The 19,346-nt window shown below is 39.2% G+C and overlaps 1 protein-coding gene across 2 annotated transcripts in view; it reads left to right on the top strand.

Moving 5' to 3' along the window:
- Positions 1–13,709, top strand: part of LOC149248184 (GTPase ERA1, chloroplastic-like) — a 158,761-nt gene extending 145,052 nt beyond the window's left edge. The window contains exon 9 of one of the 2 annotated variants that reach the window (XR_016266654.1): positions 13,301–13,339. Coding sequence is in view for 1 of the 2 variants with exons in the window: in XM_089458362.1 (XP_089314488.1) it covers positions 13,301–13,387 (87 nt within the window). In the remaining variant the exon portion in view is untranslated. Of the gene's footprint in view, positions 1–13,300 lie in introns of both variants that reach the window. The other variant, XM_089458362.1, reaches the window with a different exon arrangement.
- The last annotated feature ends 5,637 nt before the right edge of the window (positions 13,710–19,346 follow it).

Below are 19,346 nucleotides of genomic sequence, written 5' to 3'. Positions count from 1 at the left end.
ACATGTGCAGAATTTTGAAAATTTTCTAGATCTTTTTGAAGTTGATGAAGAAGATGTTAGTATAAGGCTTTTTGCTCTTTCTTTGCAAGTCAAAGTGAAGAGTTGGTTCAAAGCCCTGCCTGATGCGAGCATCTCAGATTTCCAGCAGTTCGTCAAAGTTTTTCTCGACAGGTGGATGATCGGGCAGAACCTTTTCTTGATTGTAGAAGAGTATAACCAGCTGAAAAGATTGCCAGGGGAGACAGTACAACAGTTTTCAGCCAGATTTAATCAAGTTTATTATTCAATGCCAATCGATATAAGGCCTACTGCTAGATCAGCTCTCTTGCACTATCCGGGTGCCTTTGATCCAGAGATGGAGTTTCAGCTGAGAGAAAGGGATATTGCAACACTTCACGAGATGCAAAACAGTGCAGTAAATGTAGAGGCTCATCTGCTGATCCGAAGGGCAAGGTTGAAAGAAGAAGAGATGAAAAACATAGATCCGGAAAAATCAACATCTCTAGAGGTGAAGCTTGACAATTTGGTAAGTGCAGTGGAAAATATGATGGACAAGATCAACACAAGGAATGATTATGATGTTCAAGGCTCGCTGATTGAAGAAGAACAAGTTGCTGATCCAAAACATTTTGTTTCTTATCCTGGTTGTCATAGATCTGATAATGATTGTTTTGTAGATCACCTTGGCGAAGAAAGAACGGTTGATATGACCTGCATGCTTGATGATATGTTTTATACCGATGATTTGCCTCAGTTTGATCAGTATGATGATGATTATGTTCTCCAAACAGAAGCTAATCTTGCAGACGAATCAGCAGCTAGTTTGTGGGAGGAAAAAGTTCATTTTCAGCAGCTTGAATACAATGTTCAGCCATCACATATCAGCTATGACATTGACGAGGAAAGTGCAGCAAAGTTTGAAGTAAGTGAAGGATCTTTGCCTTTTTGTTTTGATTCGTTTCAGTTCATCAGAGATAACTACCATGCAATCAGAAATCAAATGTCAACAAGTCTTGATTTGAAGCATCTTGAGAGTAATGAAAATTTTGTTCAAGACTTCTCATATTCAGATTTGCAACCCCCGAAAGCCATTGATTGTCAAGTTGCAGCTGAAGACTTGGAAGTGGACACACATGATTTAATGATTCAAGGTGACTCCGTACCATTCTGTTTTGAATCGTTTCAGTTTTTGAAGGGTAGATTGCATAGTAAATCTTCAAATGAACAACCTATCACAAATCAGCAATTTCTCAGTGTTAATGTTGAGGATGCAACAGATAACAAAATTCTTGAGCAGCCTATAGCATCAGATTTGCAGCCACCAAATGAACTTGAAGGGCAGATTACAGATGAAGGTATGGCAGCCGACATACATGATTTGATGATGCAGGAAGATTCTATGCCCTTTTGTTTCGAAGCATTTCAGTTTATAAGGCAGAATTCTCGTAAAATCTCTCAAGAACAAGATGAACAGCTAGAAGGATGTCATGCATTTTCAATGGATACATTACAACAGTCTTTTCAAGTTTTTCATGATCCAATAGTTGATGTTTTGGATGAGGTTTGCAGTGAAAGTCTTTCTCCATTGACCACATGTGAGCTTGAAACATGTGCTGATATGAATTTGATCCGGCAGCCAGTTTCTTTGTCATTTTCAGCAGAGGTCTCGTCACAAGGCTCAGATCAAAATTTGCATTCATGGTATGAGGCAAAGAGAAGTAATCGATTGGATGAGCTAAGTTCCAGTGTGCTTGAATTTCAAGATCCTTATGCAGTGTTTTTGGAGGTGGATAGAGAAGCCATATCATTCAATGGATCTGTTTCTAAGTTGTCATGGGAGTTGCCTTTCAGTAGTTCTCTCTTGTTGTTCATAAGCAAGCACTTGTGGAGAATTCGAACAACAGATGGGATACTTACTTGGTTGCATTGGTTGTTTCATTTCACTTGATCAGGTGATGAATGAAACTGTTAGAGTAGGTTTTGATGAATAAGCTCCTCTTTGAGCATCATTTTCAGTTTGTCGGTTGTGTTTAAGTATCGAGTCAGTTTTTAGTTGAGTGAGAGTCAATCTGTGTTGTCAACTCATCAGTTTTTAGTCATGCATTTCAGCTTGAGTTTTTGACTCCATTGCCCAATAATTGTAAGGCACTGGTCTGCTCTCCCAGAGGTCTAAGGTTCTTGGCACCTCCAAGGAGCTACCATCCCCATTGGAGCCAATGTTAGTGTCAGTCTTTCCAGCCTTCCTCCAGTGATCAAATGTGCTCTTACAAAGTGATTTTGAAGTGTCAAGGTCAAATTTTGTCATTTCAGTGAGTCTTCAAGCAAAATTTGGTCACTAGGCATTAGGTCTAGGGTTTGCTTTCACTCTTCTCAAAGTTGTCCAAATGGCGGTCCATGTCATCATTCAGCTGAGTCTATCATCATTCATAGGGTTTTCATTATCATCTCAGTGTCTAATGAGTCATTTTACACCTTGTTCATGCTTCAGTTGCGCCTAGGTAGGGTCATTTCCCTCTCCTAGGGTTTTGGAGGTAATTTCTCTTGGGCGGCCAAATCACCGGCAAAACTTGTTTCCTGATGCTCATACACCTTCCCCTATCCTTAAAGTACCTTATCAAACACTTCCCATCACTGAGATCCCCCAAATTCTTCATTTTTGCACAAACCCTAGTTTCTAGCTACAACCTGGCAATTTTCTAGGTTGGGCCTGTGTTTTGCCCTTTTGGACCCCTTTCCCTCACTCAATCCCTGAGATTCCACTTTCCCCTGCCTCCCAACATCTCTCCCTACTTCCAAAAATTTCCCCAAGAATTTAGAAGCCCCTTATCCCCTTCATTTCGCTTCATTTCGACAAAATTCCTTGTTTCACACATCAGGATAAGTTTCACTCAAAAGCTGTTTCAGATCAATCAAAAATGAATTTTAGAAAACTGAGAGAGGTTTTTGTCCATAACATGCCAAAGAAGAAAAACCTCCTTCACTTTTTACACAGGTGTCATGGTTTGAGAGAAATGTCAAGAATTCTGTTGTCTCAGGAGAATCAAAGACACCTTTGAAGTGACCTTGGGAAAATCAAGTTTTCTCCTAGCTTGGTTGGCCAAATGATTTGCTTGATGGGTAAAATGATAACTAGACACAAAGAGCTTTCCAATGAGCTATCATGAGCTCAATTTGGGGTTGAGGAAGGCATTCAAAAGTTGACTGCAACAACACTCTTCCTTCAGGCAGCCTCATTTGGCACTTTTTGACCAGTCTTGGGAGATTTGATTTTTGACAGGTCAAATCAACTCCAAATTGAAAAATTCCAGTTGGGTTGGAAAGTAGACTCAAATACCTTTCCAACGAGCTATCCTGCACCTGATTCTGACACTGGGAAGGCCTCCAAAAGCCTCCTGAAAGGCGCGCGACCCGTCAGGCACCCTCTGCCAGTGCAAAAATTACACTGGCGCGACCCGTCAGGGGCGCGCGACCCGTTGGGGATTTCTCCACAGAAATTTGCCAGTGAGCTGCCAAGGAACCACAAGTTGTTAAATTTGTTCAAGGTAGGCTCTCTACACATCATTTTGGTGGTTGGTTATGAATGTAAGCCCTCATGCTTGTGTTTTAACCTCAAATCATGCAAGTGACAAGACACTATATGGCTGCATTGTTAATGTGTAAATGTGCTAGGGTTTGTGTTGTTTCAAGGTATTCCCCTTGGTAAATTGTTTCCCTCCTTCCCTTTTTACTCATATTTGCATTCATATCTATTTTCCCCATGCTATGTTGTAAATAATTGCAAACCCTTTCCCCCTCCCAAAGCATCAAAAACTCAAACCCTACTCTTGCTTCACCATATGCATGCTATAAACATAAAAATTTCTTGGCGAATATGTGAAAGGTTTTGTAAATAAGTTTCCAAATGTCCTCTTGTTACATACATGTATTCCCTTATGTTCACTGTTTATACATGTATTCCTATATGCAGTGATTTTGTAAATGATTCCCTATATCCTTGTTATGTACATGTATGCCTGTATATATGCAAATATTTGTTTGCAATGTATTCCCTAAATTCCCTGTTATTCATATATTCCCAATTCCTTGTGCAAGAGGTCCCTCCCCTAACATTTCCCTCATGTCATTGTCCCCTTGAAACAGCATAGAGTTCAGCATTTTTACAAGTAGAAACAACAGTACATTTTGTCCACTCTGCTCCTCAAACATGTCAGAAACCGAAACATATGAGCAGAGTGATGACCAAGCATCAGTGTCAGAGGTTGAGGTACAGAGGAGACTAGAGGGTGCACAGTGGACCATCACCTACCTTGAGCAGCGCAACACACAGTTGGAAGATGAGCAGGCACTTGATGAGTTATGGAGGATTTGCAGTGACCGAGTCTTGAACTGAAGAAGACCTGGTGATCCATTGCCCGTTGACTGAGAGTCCATGCTCATCCAGGAGAACGCACACTTGGAGAGGCTGTTGGCTAAGGCCAACCAAGAGAAGAAATTGCTGAGGAACATGAAAAACCATTACTGGGCAAGAATGCATGTGTGCAAGGCCAAAATGAAGATGTTTCAAAGGCGGTTGTTCGAGGCCCTAAAAGGGAAGAAGAAGACCAATCCACTCCGTATCTTGGCTGAGGCTTCACTCAAAGATCATGGCACTAAATAGCCTAGCCACAGCTCAAATCCCAAAAAAATTTGAGAATTTTGGGTAATTTTGGCATTTTTTGGTAATTTACAGGTTTTGGCTCTTTAACGGGTCTCACCCCCCGTGAGACCCTTTGTCATGGCAACTCCTTTTCACAAAAACTCAGCATTTCCTGATTTGTTATGCAAAGTTACATATGCCCATGGATGGACTTGAGCTTTTATGGAGTTTTGGGCCTTCAGAAGGTCAAAATACATGCAAAATTTGACTTTCTGCCACTTTTTTGAACTGCAGAAAGCTGTCTTGGGAGAATTGGTTTTTGACAGGCCAAATGAACTCCAAATTCAAAAATTCCAGTTGGGTCGGAAAGTAGACTCACAAACCTTTCCAACAAGCCCACTTTTGCTCAATTTGGCCACCTGCAAGTACCCCAAACAGAGCTCCAAAGGGGCGCGACCCGTCAGGCAGGGGGGCGCGACCTGTCAGGCAATTTTTTGCCAGATTGCACTGTACAGCCCAGAAAATGCAGATTTGACTCAGTTTGACTTTTTGACGTTGAAGATGATTATCTTTGATGTAATTTTTGTAACTCTAAGACACTTTTAATCTTGTTTAACACTTCTAGAAGATTCATTCATGTAAAGGGTAAATATTTAATGAATGGATTGGTTTCCTAGCTTATAGAGGCAAGTTGTTTTGACTGCCTAGATTGTAGTGCTTAGTTTAGAAGTGGTTGAAACAGCTCCTAGGATAGTGAGCTTGACCCATGGAGGCAGGGAAAGAGGTTAGATCATCTATATTATGTACTTTCTTGCTCATTTTCATGGTTGGACTCTTGAGGGAGAAACTATCATTGTATTATTTCACTGTATCTCTGCAATTTTTGGCTAAGGAAGACCAGGGTTTTGCAGTCCTCTTTGGGATTCTTGTGGACTCATGTGTTGATGGTGTGTTTCTCAATGTACTTGTAAGCTTGTTATGTGATTCATTTCCTTTCTTTTACTTCTGCACATTAAACAAATGAAGTGTTAAAGTAAGAATTCATGCCTGCCATGCTTTGCTTTTAAGTTTGTTTAATTTCAATGTTTTCTTCTGTCTAAAGAGAATTCAAAGTTATTGTTTGCTCTCTTTAGCTCTTCATCTTTCATTCCTGACCATCCACCTCAGTTAAAGGCATCAACGCTGTCTCCTACCTCGCCCCAAGGAACCCCCTGCAGAAACTGTGTCCAATCCCTGCACCCAAAATTGCCCTCTCCTCAATTTGCCACGAAAAACCCAAAAAACCCCAAATCAACCCTTTTGATCAGTTTACTAGCCTAATATTAGTGTTACCTTATTGGTCATCTCATCTATTGAAGATTTTACCGAGATAGATCGGAGAGAGCCTTCTCCTGCCCCGTAGGGCTAGCTACGAGGCTAAATGGTTTGATGTTGCCTTGAGGTTTACCTTTCTCAGCCTGAGGTGAAATTTCAAGCGCTAACAGGTCAAACACCCATTGAGTGCTTCTAGATTTATCACAGAATTATAAAGTCAAAAGAGTCATTGTCATACATGTAAGATTCATTTAGGCATGTTGTATCTTATAAAGAAATTTTTTGTAAAGTCAAAAGTGTCATAAAGACCCTCCAAGACGTCAAACAAGTCGACCTACAAGAATAATCAATTTGGCCTCAAGAACAACAATTCGACATTCAGAGATGCCTATATATAAGAGACATCGACCTCACTTGAAGATCACTCACTCACCACACAAGAAATTCGATCAAGGAAGAAGAAGAGACTTAAAAGAGCAAAGAAGAGGACTAAAGGAACAAAGTCTTTGAGTATTGTTTTTGGGTTATCTTCTGCTCACATGTGCAAAGATTAGGGCAATTTTACTACAACGAAGTCGAAGTTGCAGAAAAAATTGCTGGGGAAGGTCAACGTTGCTGGAGATTGTTGGGTCGAAATTGCTAGACGCTGCTAGGTCAAAGTAGCTGGAAAAGTTCATGAAGAAGAAGTTTGACTTGGTCTTGGAGGTTTCTTTGACAAGGGTCTTAGGTGTTGGAATTCGTCATTTGTAGTTCTATAAGAAGGGAATAATTCTTGTGGCTTTTCCTCTCAAGAGGAGAGGCTTTGGCCTTGGCTTACAACCTACATCTTTTGTCCTCTTGTTTCATTGATCTTCATTGTTTGGTAGTTGTTTGATGATAGAGAACACTAATAATAATCAAGTGAAAGAAGAAGCTAATCAAGTTTAGTAGAAATGCATCATAAACAGTTATCAAAGAGAAATCACCTAATCTAGTTGCCCCTCGATTTCTCAACATGGTATTAGAGCTAAGGTGAATACAACAAAAAGAAGAGGCAACTTGAAGATCACATCATTAAAATAGGATACATAAGGGTTGAGCACAAGGAAATCATTGAGGACGAAGAAGCACAAAGGAGTACTCATCTCAAGGATCACATCATCACTAGGAGAAGACCTTAAGGACCCTACGTCCACTCAAAGAAAGAAGGACTACATATTGGAAGCATTTTAAAGTCTCCATATCCTACATTTCTACATCCGAAGGAAGCAAGAAGCAACATTTCCATCATCATCAAAGAAATGAAAGTGGTCTTCCTCACATTGAAGCAAAGATCACATCTCAAACATCCCTAAAGAAGATCATCATCAAGAAAGAATCAAGTGGAAGATATCATCATTTAGGAGCATCTTCACTTGACAAGTAACTATCTTTATATTTATGTCTGAACCTACTATCAACATGACTTCATTCTGCAAGGAAAGAAACAAACTGGTCGAGTCATCAAATTTCCTTGCATGGAAGAAGAAGATAGATTTGATCCTTGTAGAGAATGAAGTTATTGAAGATGTAAAGGGCTACATCACGAAACCATCTCAAGCATTTTCGAAGTATATGAAAGGGGAAATAAAGGCTCAAAGAATCCTCATAGAATCAATCAAGGATTCCCTATTCCCTTATGTAGAAAAGTTGGGGAAATCGAAGGATATCTATGAGAAGTTGGTAGAATTGTTTTCTGTAAGCACTACAGGAGAAGTCATATCATTGAGAACCAAATTATACAAAATAAAGATATCTAATGAAGAAGGGATAACCTCATACCTTATGAAGTATCACAAATAAGAGATCAACTACAAGAATTAGGGGAAATAATGTCTGATAAAGAAATGACCACCGTTGTGCTTAATGCACTACCTGATGAATGGGGCAACTTTGTTTCAAGTATCTATGGAAAGAAGGAAGCCATTCCATTCAGTGAACTTTGATCATTATTTAAGATTGAAAAAGCTAGGTTGAAGGCAAAAAGCGATGTTGGATAAAATGAACAAGTTCAAGCATATGCTTCCATGGCTAGGAGAAAAAGGAAAATTTGGTAAGTTTAATTCTCAGAAAAAGAAGAAGATTGATATATCAAAATTATAATGCTATGAGTGTAATGAATATGGGCATTTTAAAAGGAATTGTCCCGAGCTCAAGAAGGACAACAAGAAGAGAAAGGAAATAAATGAAGCCCATGTTACCGAAGAAGCAGAAGAATCAGAAAAGAAGAAATTAAAGGAGGAAGTGAAAGATCTCAACTTGACTGAGATAATCTCCTTCACTAAGTTCTTTTCAATAGAAAGCATCACAAGCATGAATGGATGCATTATAGCAAGATAGAGATGACATCATCATAGAAGCATGGAAGGATAGTTGAAGTAGAAAGTCTACATGGTTATAGCAATCATCATGATAGAAATAACATCTCCATTGGAAGCATATAAGGACAACCGAATTAGCAGTATATATGGTTGGAGGAAAGTCATCTAACAAGAAAGGTCATCATACATTATCATTATTAGAAAGGAGCATTTGCAGAATGAGGATCATCGAGATCCTCTAGTAGAATCTTTGTGAGAAGGTTCACATTTACTTGGAAGAAGAAAGTGTCTCGCTGATTGTATACATTCCACCTTATGTGGGATCCATTGTTTAGAAGAATGATGGTATGATAACTAAGAAGTGCATAATGTTGAGTTGGTTGAGGTACTTTCATCTTCAAGCAAGAAAAGGAAGCTGCTAGAAGGAAGTCTAGATGGCCAAAACAAGGAAAATGTATGTATATATTTAATAGATAAAGTCATGCCATCATATAGTTGTAGATAGTATGGTTGAATGCTCTATCTCATGAGCATGATCAAAAAAGAAGGATCTCTTCCATTAGAATGATGCATGAAGGCATGTAGACAATGTGCCTTGAACTCTTCTACATATTGATAAGATGAAATCAACATAATATGACCTCATATGGAATATGAGGTGGTTGACAATTGTGGTTCCTATGTTGAAAGAACAATGTAAAGAAGATCCTAGGGAAAGCAATATGTGAAGAAAGGAAGAAAAGTTCGTGAAAGGTGCAACTATAGTCATGTAAGATAAGATAAGTAATCAACATCCGATAACTAGAGGAATTAGTTATGACATCTCCATGGAAGAAGAGGGGATGAAGACCCTAATACGTATGATGGAAAAGGAAGGCCTTGGTAATATGTGTCTTGGAGATGGATTGATATATGCGCTAGATGTTGATGTTGCAAGAAGCTAATGTCATGATGAAAGATCATCATAAAAAGGTAAATTTGATTTGATGTTCATTTTGATTTTGAAAACATCTGGTTGGATCAATACATAGCTACCGAAAGAGGGTTGTAGAAGTCACCTACAACTAGTACTCATGAGATTGGATGGAAGACCCTGAAAGAAACATGACTTGGAAGAGGTAGCTATATGAAGAATAGCCAGATTTGGGCTAGAAGATCACTTTCCAATGAAGAGAAGGATGATATGACTATTGGCCTCGTTGAAAAGAAAGTGATGTAGAAGATGGCCGATGCCCTACAAATAAGTTATGATGAAGAAGGCTCCATAAAGAAGAAGATGAAGTTCTTGACATGATGCAGAAAGAGGAGCTTTACAAACCACTGATAGTACCATGATCTCCATCAAAGAGCAGAGAGTTTCTGTTGCAAACAAGTCCCTAGTTGAGAGGGAGAGATAGACACATCATTCTTGTCTTCATGTTATGAAGAAAGAATGGAGGATTAGGTAAGTATTTGGTTTTTGATACTCTTTGAGGATGTGTTAGGGCATCCAATAGGTAAGAGTAGTCGAAGAGGAAATTTCTTAAGGTTGTGTTATTCCAAGACAGGAATTGTCCTAGAAGGACATACCTTGTGAACATCGGGGTGGGGTATGTGCCTTAAGAGACAATGATGATGGTGTCTATTAGTGATTGTCTCACCAACATTGTGCTTTGATCTTGTCGAGAGATAACGCTATTAGTCAAGGCCTTGCTATGTGACAACGCTAGTTGGTATGATGAAATGCAATGAGATAAACTAAAATAATAACTTATGAGATGGCCTACCAATCTGACTCTTCTTATGAGAATTCTTCAATATGAGAATGTACAAGTACTGTGTATGGATTATGAATACCTCCCTTGTTAAGAGGAAGTGTTGAAATGTGTAACTAGGTTTGGTCTTCATAATGTCTATTGTAATCATGATTTTATATATTTGATATTAAAGAGAGAAGAAAGTTATTATTGTCATTTTTGATGCATGGTCTTCATGCTCAAGATAAATTTATTTATGGGTCAAACACCCATTGAGTGCTTCTAGCTTTGTCATAGAATTATAAAGTCAAAAGAGTCATTGTCATACATGTAAGATCCCTTTGGGCATGTTGTATCTTGTAAAGATTTTTTTTGTAAAGTCAAATGTGTCATGAAGACCCTCCAAGACCTTGTCAAACAAGTCAACCTACAAGAATAATCAAGTTGCCCTCAATTCGACCTTCAGAGAAGCCTATATATAAGAGACATTGACCTCACTTGAAGATCACTCACTCACCACACAAGAAATTCGATCAAGGAAGAGAAAGAGACCTAAAAGAGCGAAGAAGAGGAGGACTAAAGGAACAAAGTCTTTGAGTATTGTTTTTGGGCTATATTCTCGTCACACTTTCAAAGATTAGGGCAACTTTATTACAACAAAGTCGAAGTTGCAGAAGAAACCGCTGGGGAAGGTCAAAGTTGCTCGGTTGAAATTGCTGAAAGTTGCTAGGTCAAAGTAGCTGGCTGCTGGAAAAGTTCATCAAGAAGGAGAAGTTTGACTTGGTCTTAGAGGGGTTTTTGATAAGGGTCTTAGAGGGGTCTTTGACAAGGGTCTTGGAATTCATCATTTAAAGTTCTATTAGAAGAGAAGAATTCTTGTGCGTTTTCCTCTAAAGAGGAGAGGTTTTGGCCCTAACTTACAAGCTACATCTTGTGTCCTCTTGTTTCATTGATCTTCATTGTTTGGCAGCTGTTTGATGATAGAGAACACTAATAATAATCAAACGAAAGAAGAAGCTAATCAAGTTAAGTAAAAATACATCACAAATAGTTATCAAAGTAAGAGAAATCCCTTAGTCTAGCCACCCGTCGATTTCTCAACACCCTCTTTAGGTAATTCATTGCCCACCAAGAGTTGGGACAATCACATGTTCCTTAATGATGTAGGGGGCTCATATAGGGGCCCTAGGAGCCAGGGAAATGGCCATAATGATAGGGTGTAGAGCTCATGTAGGCTTTTCCCTACGTGCTAAATTTGTATGTCCCAACCTTGTTTTGCATTTTATGGTACTTTTCTTGTTGAGAGTGGCCAAATTATGCTTTTTCCTTTCTTTTTAGCTGCATCAACCTTTGGGGCATTGTTCCAAGCCCGATCCAAAGTGTGGAGAAGGGAGGGGAGGCTAACTCCTTGTGGACCCAATGGAAAAATGTGGACTCGGATGGGAAATATGGTGAAAGCGGTGATAATGAGTGAAAGGGAGTGATGTATATATGGTGTTAGGAAGCGGGACCACACAACCAAAATCGAGGTTTCCCATGTAGTGCCACCCTTAAAGCTAGTAACCAATAAAGGAGATTCTGCGGGACTAGGATGCAAGGTTAGCCATCAAATTGGACAGAGGAGGCAAAAGTACAGAGCAAGCCCATTCTTTCCACCAAATCCCCTCACTAATCCATGTCTAGGATTGTCCATGATATGTAAGCAAAGATACCGAACTACATAATGAAAAGCCATACCTTCAGGATTGGAAGGCCCACTTTCAAACTTACGATCATAACAGATGGGCGAGGAATCATAATCGCTGGCTCAGGTGGCGGAGATGGTGGCACATCAAGCTATCTGGTGGCTGCAAGGGGCTGCTGGTTGCTGGCTGAGGACCATCTAGGAGAAAAATTTCTCCTGTCGGTGTCACCCACGGGTGGTGGGTAACAGGTCCAAATACAACTTTGACTCATTGACTCCAAATCTTAGAAGCTTGAAAATAATAATAATAAATTTTCTTTTGCTTTTTACATAAAATACATAATGGTACAAAATATGAAGACCGAACTTAGTTACATTGTCCAACACAGCTCATTAGCTTATTTCACAGTTATTGATCAGGTTATATGCATCAATCATGTCATCACAATAGCATACATGCCCATATCTATCTCCCATCAAGAATATGTGTGCCCATCACCTCATTATCATCAAAATGCCACATAATAATCAAGATGTCACATCACTGTGTAGCAGCCATTTAGACATATATATCCTGTAAAATCATCTGAAAAATCAACAAGATTTCGAAGAGGTTGCCCAAGTGACTAGGTTTGCGTTACAAATCATGCAGACAAAGTCGAGGTAATGGGGCACTACATACACGGTATCATTTTAAGGAGTATAATGCATCACCAAGTCATCGTATTTGCTCTCATACATACAAATGTTTATCTTTAAATTTTATATATGTGAGAGGTACCTTGTCTATCAAACCTTTTCGCTGAGAACAATATTCAAAATAATAAAAAATTAAACCTATTAGAATTTAGTGAAAAATAAAGATGTTTTTGATTTTCGAAGGATAGAGTATATATACTTGCGGCCTTAATGACATTTTTTTTCATAATTTTTGGAAATTAATGCTAGCATTCTACATAGATACACTTTGCATGCATAATAAACTCTAGTGATCCATTAACCATAAAGCATCTCCATGCATGCCTGATCTTCTGTCTCTCACTCATGCACATGTACAAATACCCTAAAAGAATGGCCATGGTTTTTTTATCATCTATTTTTGAAAAAGAATGCCAGCATTCTACATTTTTACTCGTCTGTGTATATAGTGAATGCCTAGTGATTGATTAAAACAGTTTCATCCCAGCTTTTATGTTTACCAATGGGAATTATTATGTTGTTCCAAAATATTTGTCTGTGGTGTTTTATGGGCATTATCATGGGTTATATGACTGATATTCAAAGGTGGTCAAGATACACTGCAGATTAGGCTACTTTAGAGATGAGACGAGGTAATAAGAACTAATAATGTTTGTATGTAATGCGTGATACGAACTGTGCATAGTTTTGTTCTTAGATCCTGATGCGTATTATCTAGCAGTGTGATATCTGTGCTGTTGTTATTTTCATGGTATCATGACCTTTTCTGCAATATTTTAATTTCTAATGTTGTTGTAATGCATATCTATTATTTTTTTCTCTGGTTTAATTTAATAATTATGAAAATGCATTTTTGAAATCTCACATAAAATCTCGTGGGTTGTTCAAACAGATCAAAGTCAAAGTGAAACCAAATTGGCGTCAGGATGTAGATTTGCTGAAGCGGTTCGGATATAGTGGAGCAATCCGGCCTTACTAAGCAGTTCCCCCACAATTATGTAATTTGTATAATATAATTTCTGTAAAAAATTTGAACTTCATCTCAGAGATGGTTGACTTATACTTGAAAGAGGTTTATAACCAGTTCGTTTTTTTATGTAGTTTTTATGGTAATTTTCAAGCCAATTCATCTCAAAGACCACCGAAATAGAATATATATATGATACGTCAACATGATTGAAGATGTGCTAAAGGGTTGTGATTATTTCAATTGTTACAACAAAATGTAGCAGTATCAAGTGTGATTGTAGTGTTGAAAGTTACATATATTTAATAAATATATATGGTTACATTTCTTTTTCCATGGAAAATGTTGTGGAGAAATCCAAACGATGCTTCAACACATTTATGGATTGCATTTCTAGTAAACTGATTGGTGTATATTAGTGCACCTCCCCTAAAGGGATTCCAATGAAGTCCCTATTGACATGGAACTAGCCAAATGCCATGCAACAATGGTGAAAACCAGTTGAGCTAGCTCCTTGGCTAAAGTATTTGGAAACATCTAGTTCCACCCATCACACGTAAGAGCGAGCAAGATTGGTGGCACCTTCCCAGCTCCATGGGTCTTTGAGGAGCAAAGATGTCACAATCAAGATTTAAACTTCGCTAGAGAGGATAACTACTTTAAGCCAGCCAGGCTAGACTCAATTGACAAAATATATGAGATCACATATTAAAGTGATGCAAACCAGTTGTTCAAACTTCTTCATTGTGGAGGCTTTCTATTACTTCTTCAATACAGAAAGTAGAGGTCAAAACAAGAGATGTGCCATAAATCCACTTAGGAAATCACTCAACAATCCTAACTTAATGGAAAATAGAAGCTTTTATTCATTAATGTGAGTATTATAGATTTTGGGTGGTAGCTAGGGGTATGATTGTGGTGGGATACCTTTGTGTACTTGTTACCCACCACCAATGGGTGACCATATAGGATAAATTTTTCTCCTAGACTTGTCTTCAACCGGCAAACAACAGCCCCTAATAGCCACTAGTGTATTCAATATCGTGCCAGTTGATCTCCGCTCCTTGAGCCAATCATATGTCCCCTCGCCCATTGGTCGAGTTCGTATGTTTGAAGGTGGGCCATCCAATCCTAAAGTTATGTCTTTCATTGTGTAATCGGGTGCTTATCTTGTTTTGTTTTCTTGGGCACACTTGGGTATGGATTATTGGGTGACTTGGAAGGAGGAAGGGTTTCAACTTTGGTCTTGTTCCTCACCTTAAATGGGAGGTTAATCTTCAACCTTAGTCCCATGGTATCTTTCCTATTGGCTTATAGCTTAAGGATGGACACTACTTGGGAAACCTCGATTTTGGTAGCACGGTTCTGTTTTCTTGTTCTGCCATTTTCACTTTCCTCTGCACATTACATGCTCTATTTCATAATCTTCCCTCTTTAGATCCACATGACCACTGGGTCTACAAGGCTCTGGTACTTCCCCTCCCCTTGTCCACATGCCTAGGTCGAGTTTGGAATGATGCCCTGGAGGTTGATGTGTAGGAGTTTACAGGGTAAGTTCCACAGAAAGAATACCAAAAGGACACCGCTCACAACCAGATCTCAAATCAATACACCAGTATTTTTGACGTGGTTAAAACCCTCAGAGTGCAAGGAGGGAAACAGTCCACGGCCTGTCCCAACGTGGGTACTACAGGCAATTTATTAATCAAAGAATGAAAATTTACATAAGCTTCTCTCATGCACGGATTACCCGAACAATGACCCTCCATGCGCTTTAAATAGAACTCATGGACCAATCGGGTGTCAAGCCACGGATCAAGTGTCGGTAATACCGAGGTGAGAGTGAACCGTCGGATCACTACATATCGTGACCGTCGGATTGTAAGTTACAAAATGTACAACGGTAAAGAAACACACTTTACCTAACTCTAACCTAACTCTATACTAGACCAAGTTGAACTTAACTATATCCTATGTGTCGGAATATCCTAACATCCCCCCTTAAGAACAACTTGGGATAGGATTGAAGGATTTACAAATATGACACAATAGGAGAAGGAAGGAGGCACTAGAGCCTATCCCCCCTTAGTGACAACTTCCTGAACTCCAAGCATATATCGAAGTTTAGTGAACTTCGCCTCTGTGAGAGCCTTTGTGAAGATGTCTGCAACCTGATCATCTGTTGGACAATATTGCACTTCAAGAACATGGTCATGAATGAGCTTTCTGATGAAGTGCATGTGTAGTTCAATGTGTTTGCTGCGCTGATGCTGGACTGGATCTTTGCATAGCTGAATGGCACTTTGATTATCACACCAAAGTGTGGTTGGATGCTGCTGCTCAAAGCCAAACTCTGATAGGATCTGACGAAGCCACAAGGCTTCCTTACTAGCTTCCACGGCACCACGATACTCTGCTTCTGCTGACGAAAGAGAAATGGCAGCCTGTTTCTTACAAGCCCATGTAATAGGTCCTGAACCAAGAGTGAAGACATAACCGGCAGTAGACTTCCGATCATCAGGGTCACCAGCCCAATCAGAATCAGTGAAACCAACTAACAGAGGAGCTGCTTTGGCACTGTAATGAATCCCAAACTGTACTGTACCTCGAACATAACGAAGTATTCTTTTAGCTGCTTTCCAATGACTTTCACGGGGGTTTTGCATAAAACGAGCAACAAGGCCAACAGCAAAGGAAAGATCAGGACGAGTATGGGTTAAATACAAGAGTTTTCCGACAAGTTGACGGTATAAGGTAGCATCAACTTCAGGAGAAGTACAAGAGACTGAAAGTTTGACTCCAGACTGAAAGGGAGAAGGGGCTGGCTTACAGTCTTCCATGTGAAAATGACGAAGAATATCACAAGCATACTTGGACTGGGAAAGGAAAATACCCTCTTGGGATTGCAAGACTTGAAGACCGAGAAAATAGTGTAAGTGTCCTAAGTCTGTCATTTCAAATTTCTTTTTAAGGCTGGACTTCACATGGTTTATAAGGTTGGGATCACTACCAGTAAGAATAAGATCATCAACATAAAGAACAAGGATGATAAGAGAGTTGCCCACTTTCTTGGTGTAGACAGTATTGTCAGAATGACACCTAGAAAAGCCAGATTCTAAAAGAAAGCTATCCATTTTGGCATACCAAGCCCGAGGAGCTTGCTTGAGGCCATAAAGGGATTTCTTAAGTCGACAAACAAGGCTGGAGTCTGTTTGTATGAAGCCAATGGGTTGTTCCATATAGATTTCTTCCTGCAAGTCCCCATGCAAGAAGGCAGATTTAACATCCATCTGATGGACTTCCCATTTTAAAGAGGCAGCAAGGGAAAGAACAAGGCGGATAGAGTTCATTTTGGCAACAGGGGAGAAGGTTTCAGTGTAGTCAATGCCTTCAACCTGTGAAAAGCCCTTAGCAACGAGACGAGCTTTATGTTTATCAACTTTCCCATCTGGTCCATACTTGGTTCTGTAAACCCATTTACATCTAACAAGTTTGCGTCCCTTTGGTAGAGGAACAAGATCCCATGTATCATTTGTCATCAATGAATGATATTCTTCATTCATAGCTGCTTCCCAATGTGGATGGCCTGAAGCTTCTGCAAAAGTGTCAGGATCATGATTTACTGGAGCTTGAGCCAGTAAAGAAGAGGCTCTTTCAAACTGAGAACGTGTACGTCGCTGATCTGTAGGATCACCGGCAAGATCACCTGCTGCATCCCGAGTAGCACGGACCCATCTTGGAAGTTGAGGATCCTGAGAAGGTGGGGGAGGATTATCATCCTCGCTTTCATCATCTGAAGAAGAAATGTTTTCAAAAGTAGAAGAGATAGGAAGAGGTGGCACATCCGCCGGACTAGGCTCGCAGGCCGATTTATTTTCATCAAATTTTACATCTCTTCTAATGATAACATTTTTGGACTTAAATGGAATAAGTCTATAACCTTTTACATCTTCAGAATATCCAACAAAAGTACATTTCTCACTCTTAGGTTCTAAAGCTTTATGCTTTTCATCTGGAATATGGGCCCATGCTTCACTTCCAAACACACGAAAGTGACTTACATCTGGTTTAATGGAACTCCAAGCTTCTTCTGGAGTGATATTCTCTAGAACCTTAGTAGGAGTGCGATTGATTATATAATTTGCACAATTAATTGCTTCGGCCCAAAAACTAAGACTGAGTCCTTTAGATTGCAGCATACAATTAGCCATTTCCTTTAAGGTGCGATTTTTCCTTTCAGCTACACCATTTTGTTGTGGAGTGTATGGAACAGTATGTTGCATTTGAATTCCATTTTCGGTGCAAAAGTTGATGAATGTGTTTTTAACATATTCTCCACCATTATCAGTTCTTAGCTTAAGAATTTGATGTCCAGATTGTTTTTCAACAAAGGCTTTGAAGGCCAAAAAAGTGTTAAATACTTCGCTCTTGAGTTTTAAGAAGTATACCCAAGTGCGTCTGGAGAAATCATCAATGAAAGTTAAGAAGTACTTGCAGCCAGAGAATGAAGCAACAGGAAGAGGACCACATAAATCACTGTGCACAAGCTGTAAAGGGGCTGAGGCGTGCCAAGAGGCACGTTTGTCAAAACTGTCCCGATGATGTTTTCCGAGTACACATCCGGAACAAACACCATCTTTGCAAGATACCATAGGAAGACCTGTCACCATATTTTCTTTACATAGATGCTGAAGGGAGCGATAGTTTAAGTGACCAAATCGCTCATGCCAAAGTTTGCTCACTTCATCATTATGAGCAACAAATACTGAGGGAAGATTGGATGACCCAAAGTTGTGAAACTTATACAACCTTTTGGAATCATCAGCAAGACCAGTAGCTAGAATCTGTTTAGGATCTTTTAGATCCTTGATTACAACATCATGAGGTGAAAATTCAACAATTTTACCTTCACCTGAATGAGTTATCTGATAGACAGATAGAAGGTTGCAGGATAAGGTTGGAACACATAATACATCATTAAACTGACCATTGTCTAGATGAACAGTTCCAGTCCCTACAACATTAAGAGATCTATCATCACCAATATATATATTTTTGGTGTTACAATCATTTAAAGAAGAAAACATGGCTTGGTTTTTGGCCATGTGACAAGAGGCTCCAGAATCAATGAGCCACTCATGAGAATGAGAAGAAGAAGAAGATACATTTAATGCATAACCAGACTGAGATGATTGACAATGACATGCAGAAAGTGCCATTCCGGAAGTTGAAGTTGAAGTAGGCTCCACATGGATGTTATGTTTCTTCATTGCGGCTTCCAAGGCTTCCATCTTCTTAAAGCATTTAGATTCTAAGTGGCCATCTCGATTACAAAAGTTACAATGTCTATCAGTCTTCTTCCATTTGTTTTTATTGGTCTTATCATTTTGCTGAAATGATCTTTCATTTTGCTGAAATGATCTTTCATTTTGAGGCTGAGATGGTTTAGGACCATTCTTTTGAGGATATGACTTCTTAGGATTCTTTGAATTTGGTTGCTGCTGGGCGGCTAACGCTTTCGTGGAAGAGTTTCCAAGATTAAGAAGACCAAGGTGTAAGAGTTTTTCTTGTTCTCTTATTAAGGAATCACAAAAGGAGTCAAAGGAAGGGGCCTTGTATTCTTGTCCTTGACAAATGAAAGCTTCCCTTGTAGAATGGAAAGTGGAAACAAATACAGAGTAGGCTGGTCCCAACTTAGTAAGGATGGAATAAATAAGGTTACCATCTTCTTTCTTAACTTTAACACCTTCCAAGAGATATCTAAGGGTCTTGAATTTGGACAAGAAATCTTCAATGCAAGAAAAATTATTAGGATCCAAAGTAAGCAGCTCATTTTCAAGTTGATGGGCTCTAATTTCATTTTTAATCCCAAAAACTTTAGCAAGTTTTTCTAATGCTTCATGAGGAGTCTCAAGTTCTGCAATGTGGAATCTAAGATCAGGAGAAACAGACATCCCTATCAAACCACGTG

Source organism: Pinus tabuliformis, chromosome 7 (genome assembly GCF_031772625.1).
Source record: "Pinus tabuliformis cultivar Carrire ecotype Pingquan chromosome 7, CPIR1, whole genome shotgun sequence".
NCBI lineage: Eukaryota > Viridiplantae > Streptophyta > Pinopsida > Pinales > Pinaceae > Pinus > Pinus tabuliformis.
This window is presented reverse-complemented; position numbering and strand designations above follow the sequence as displayed.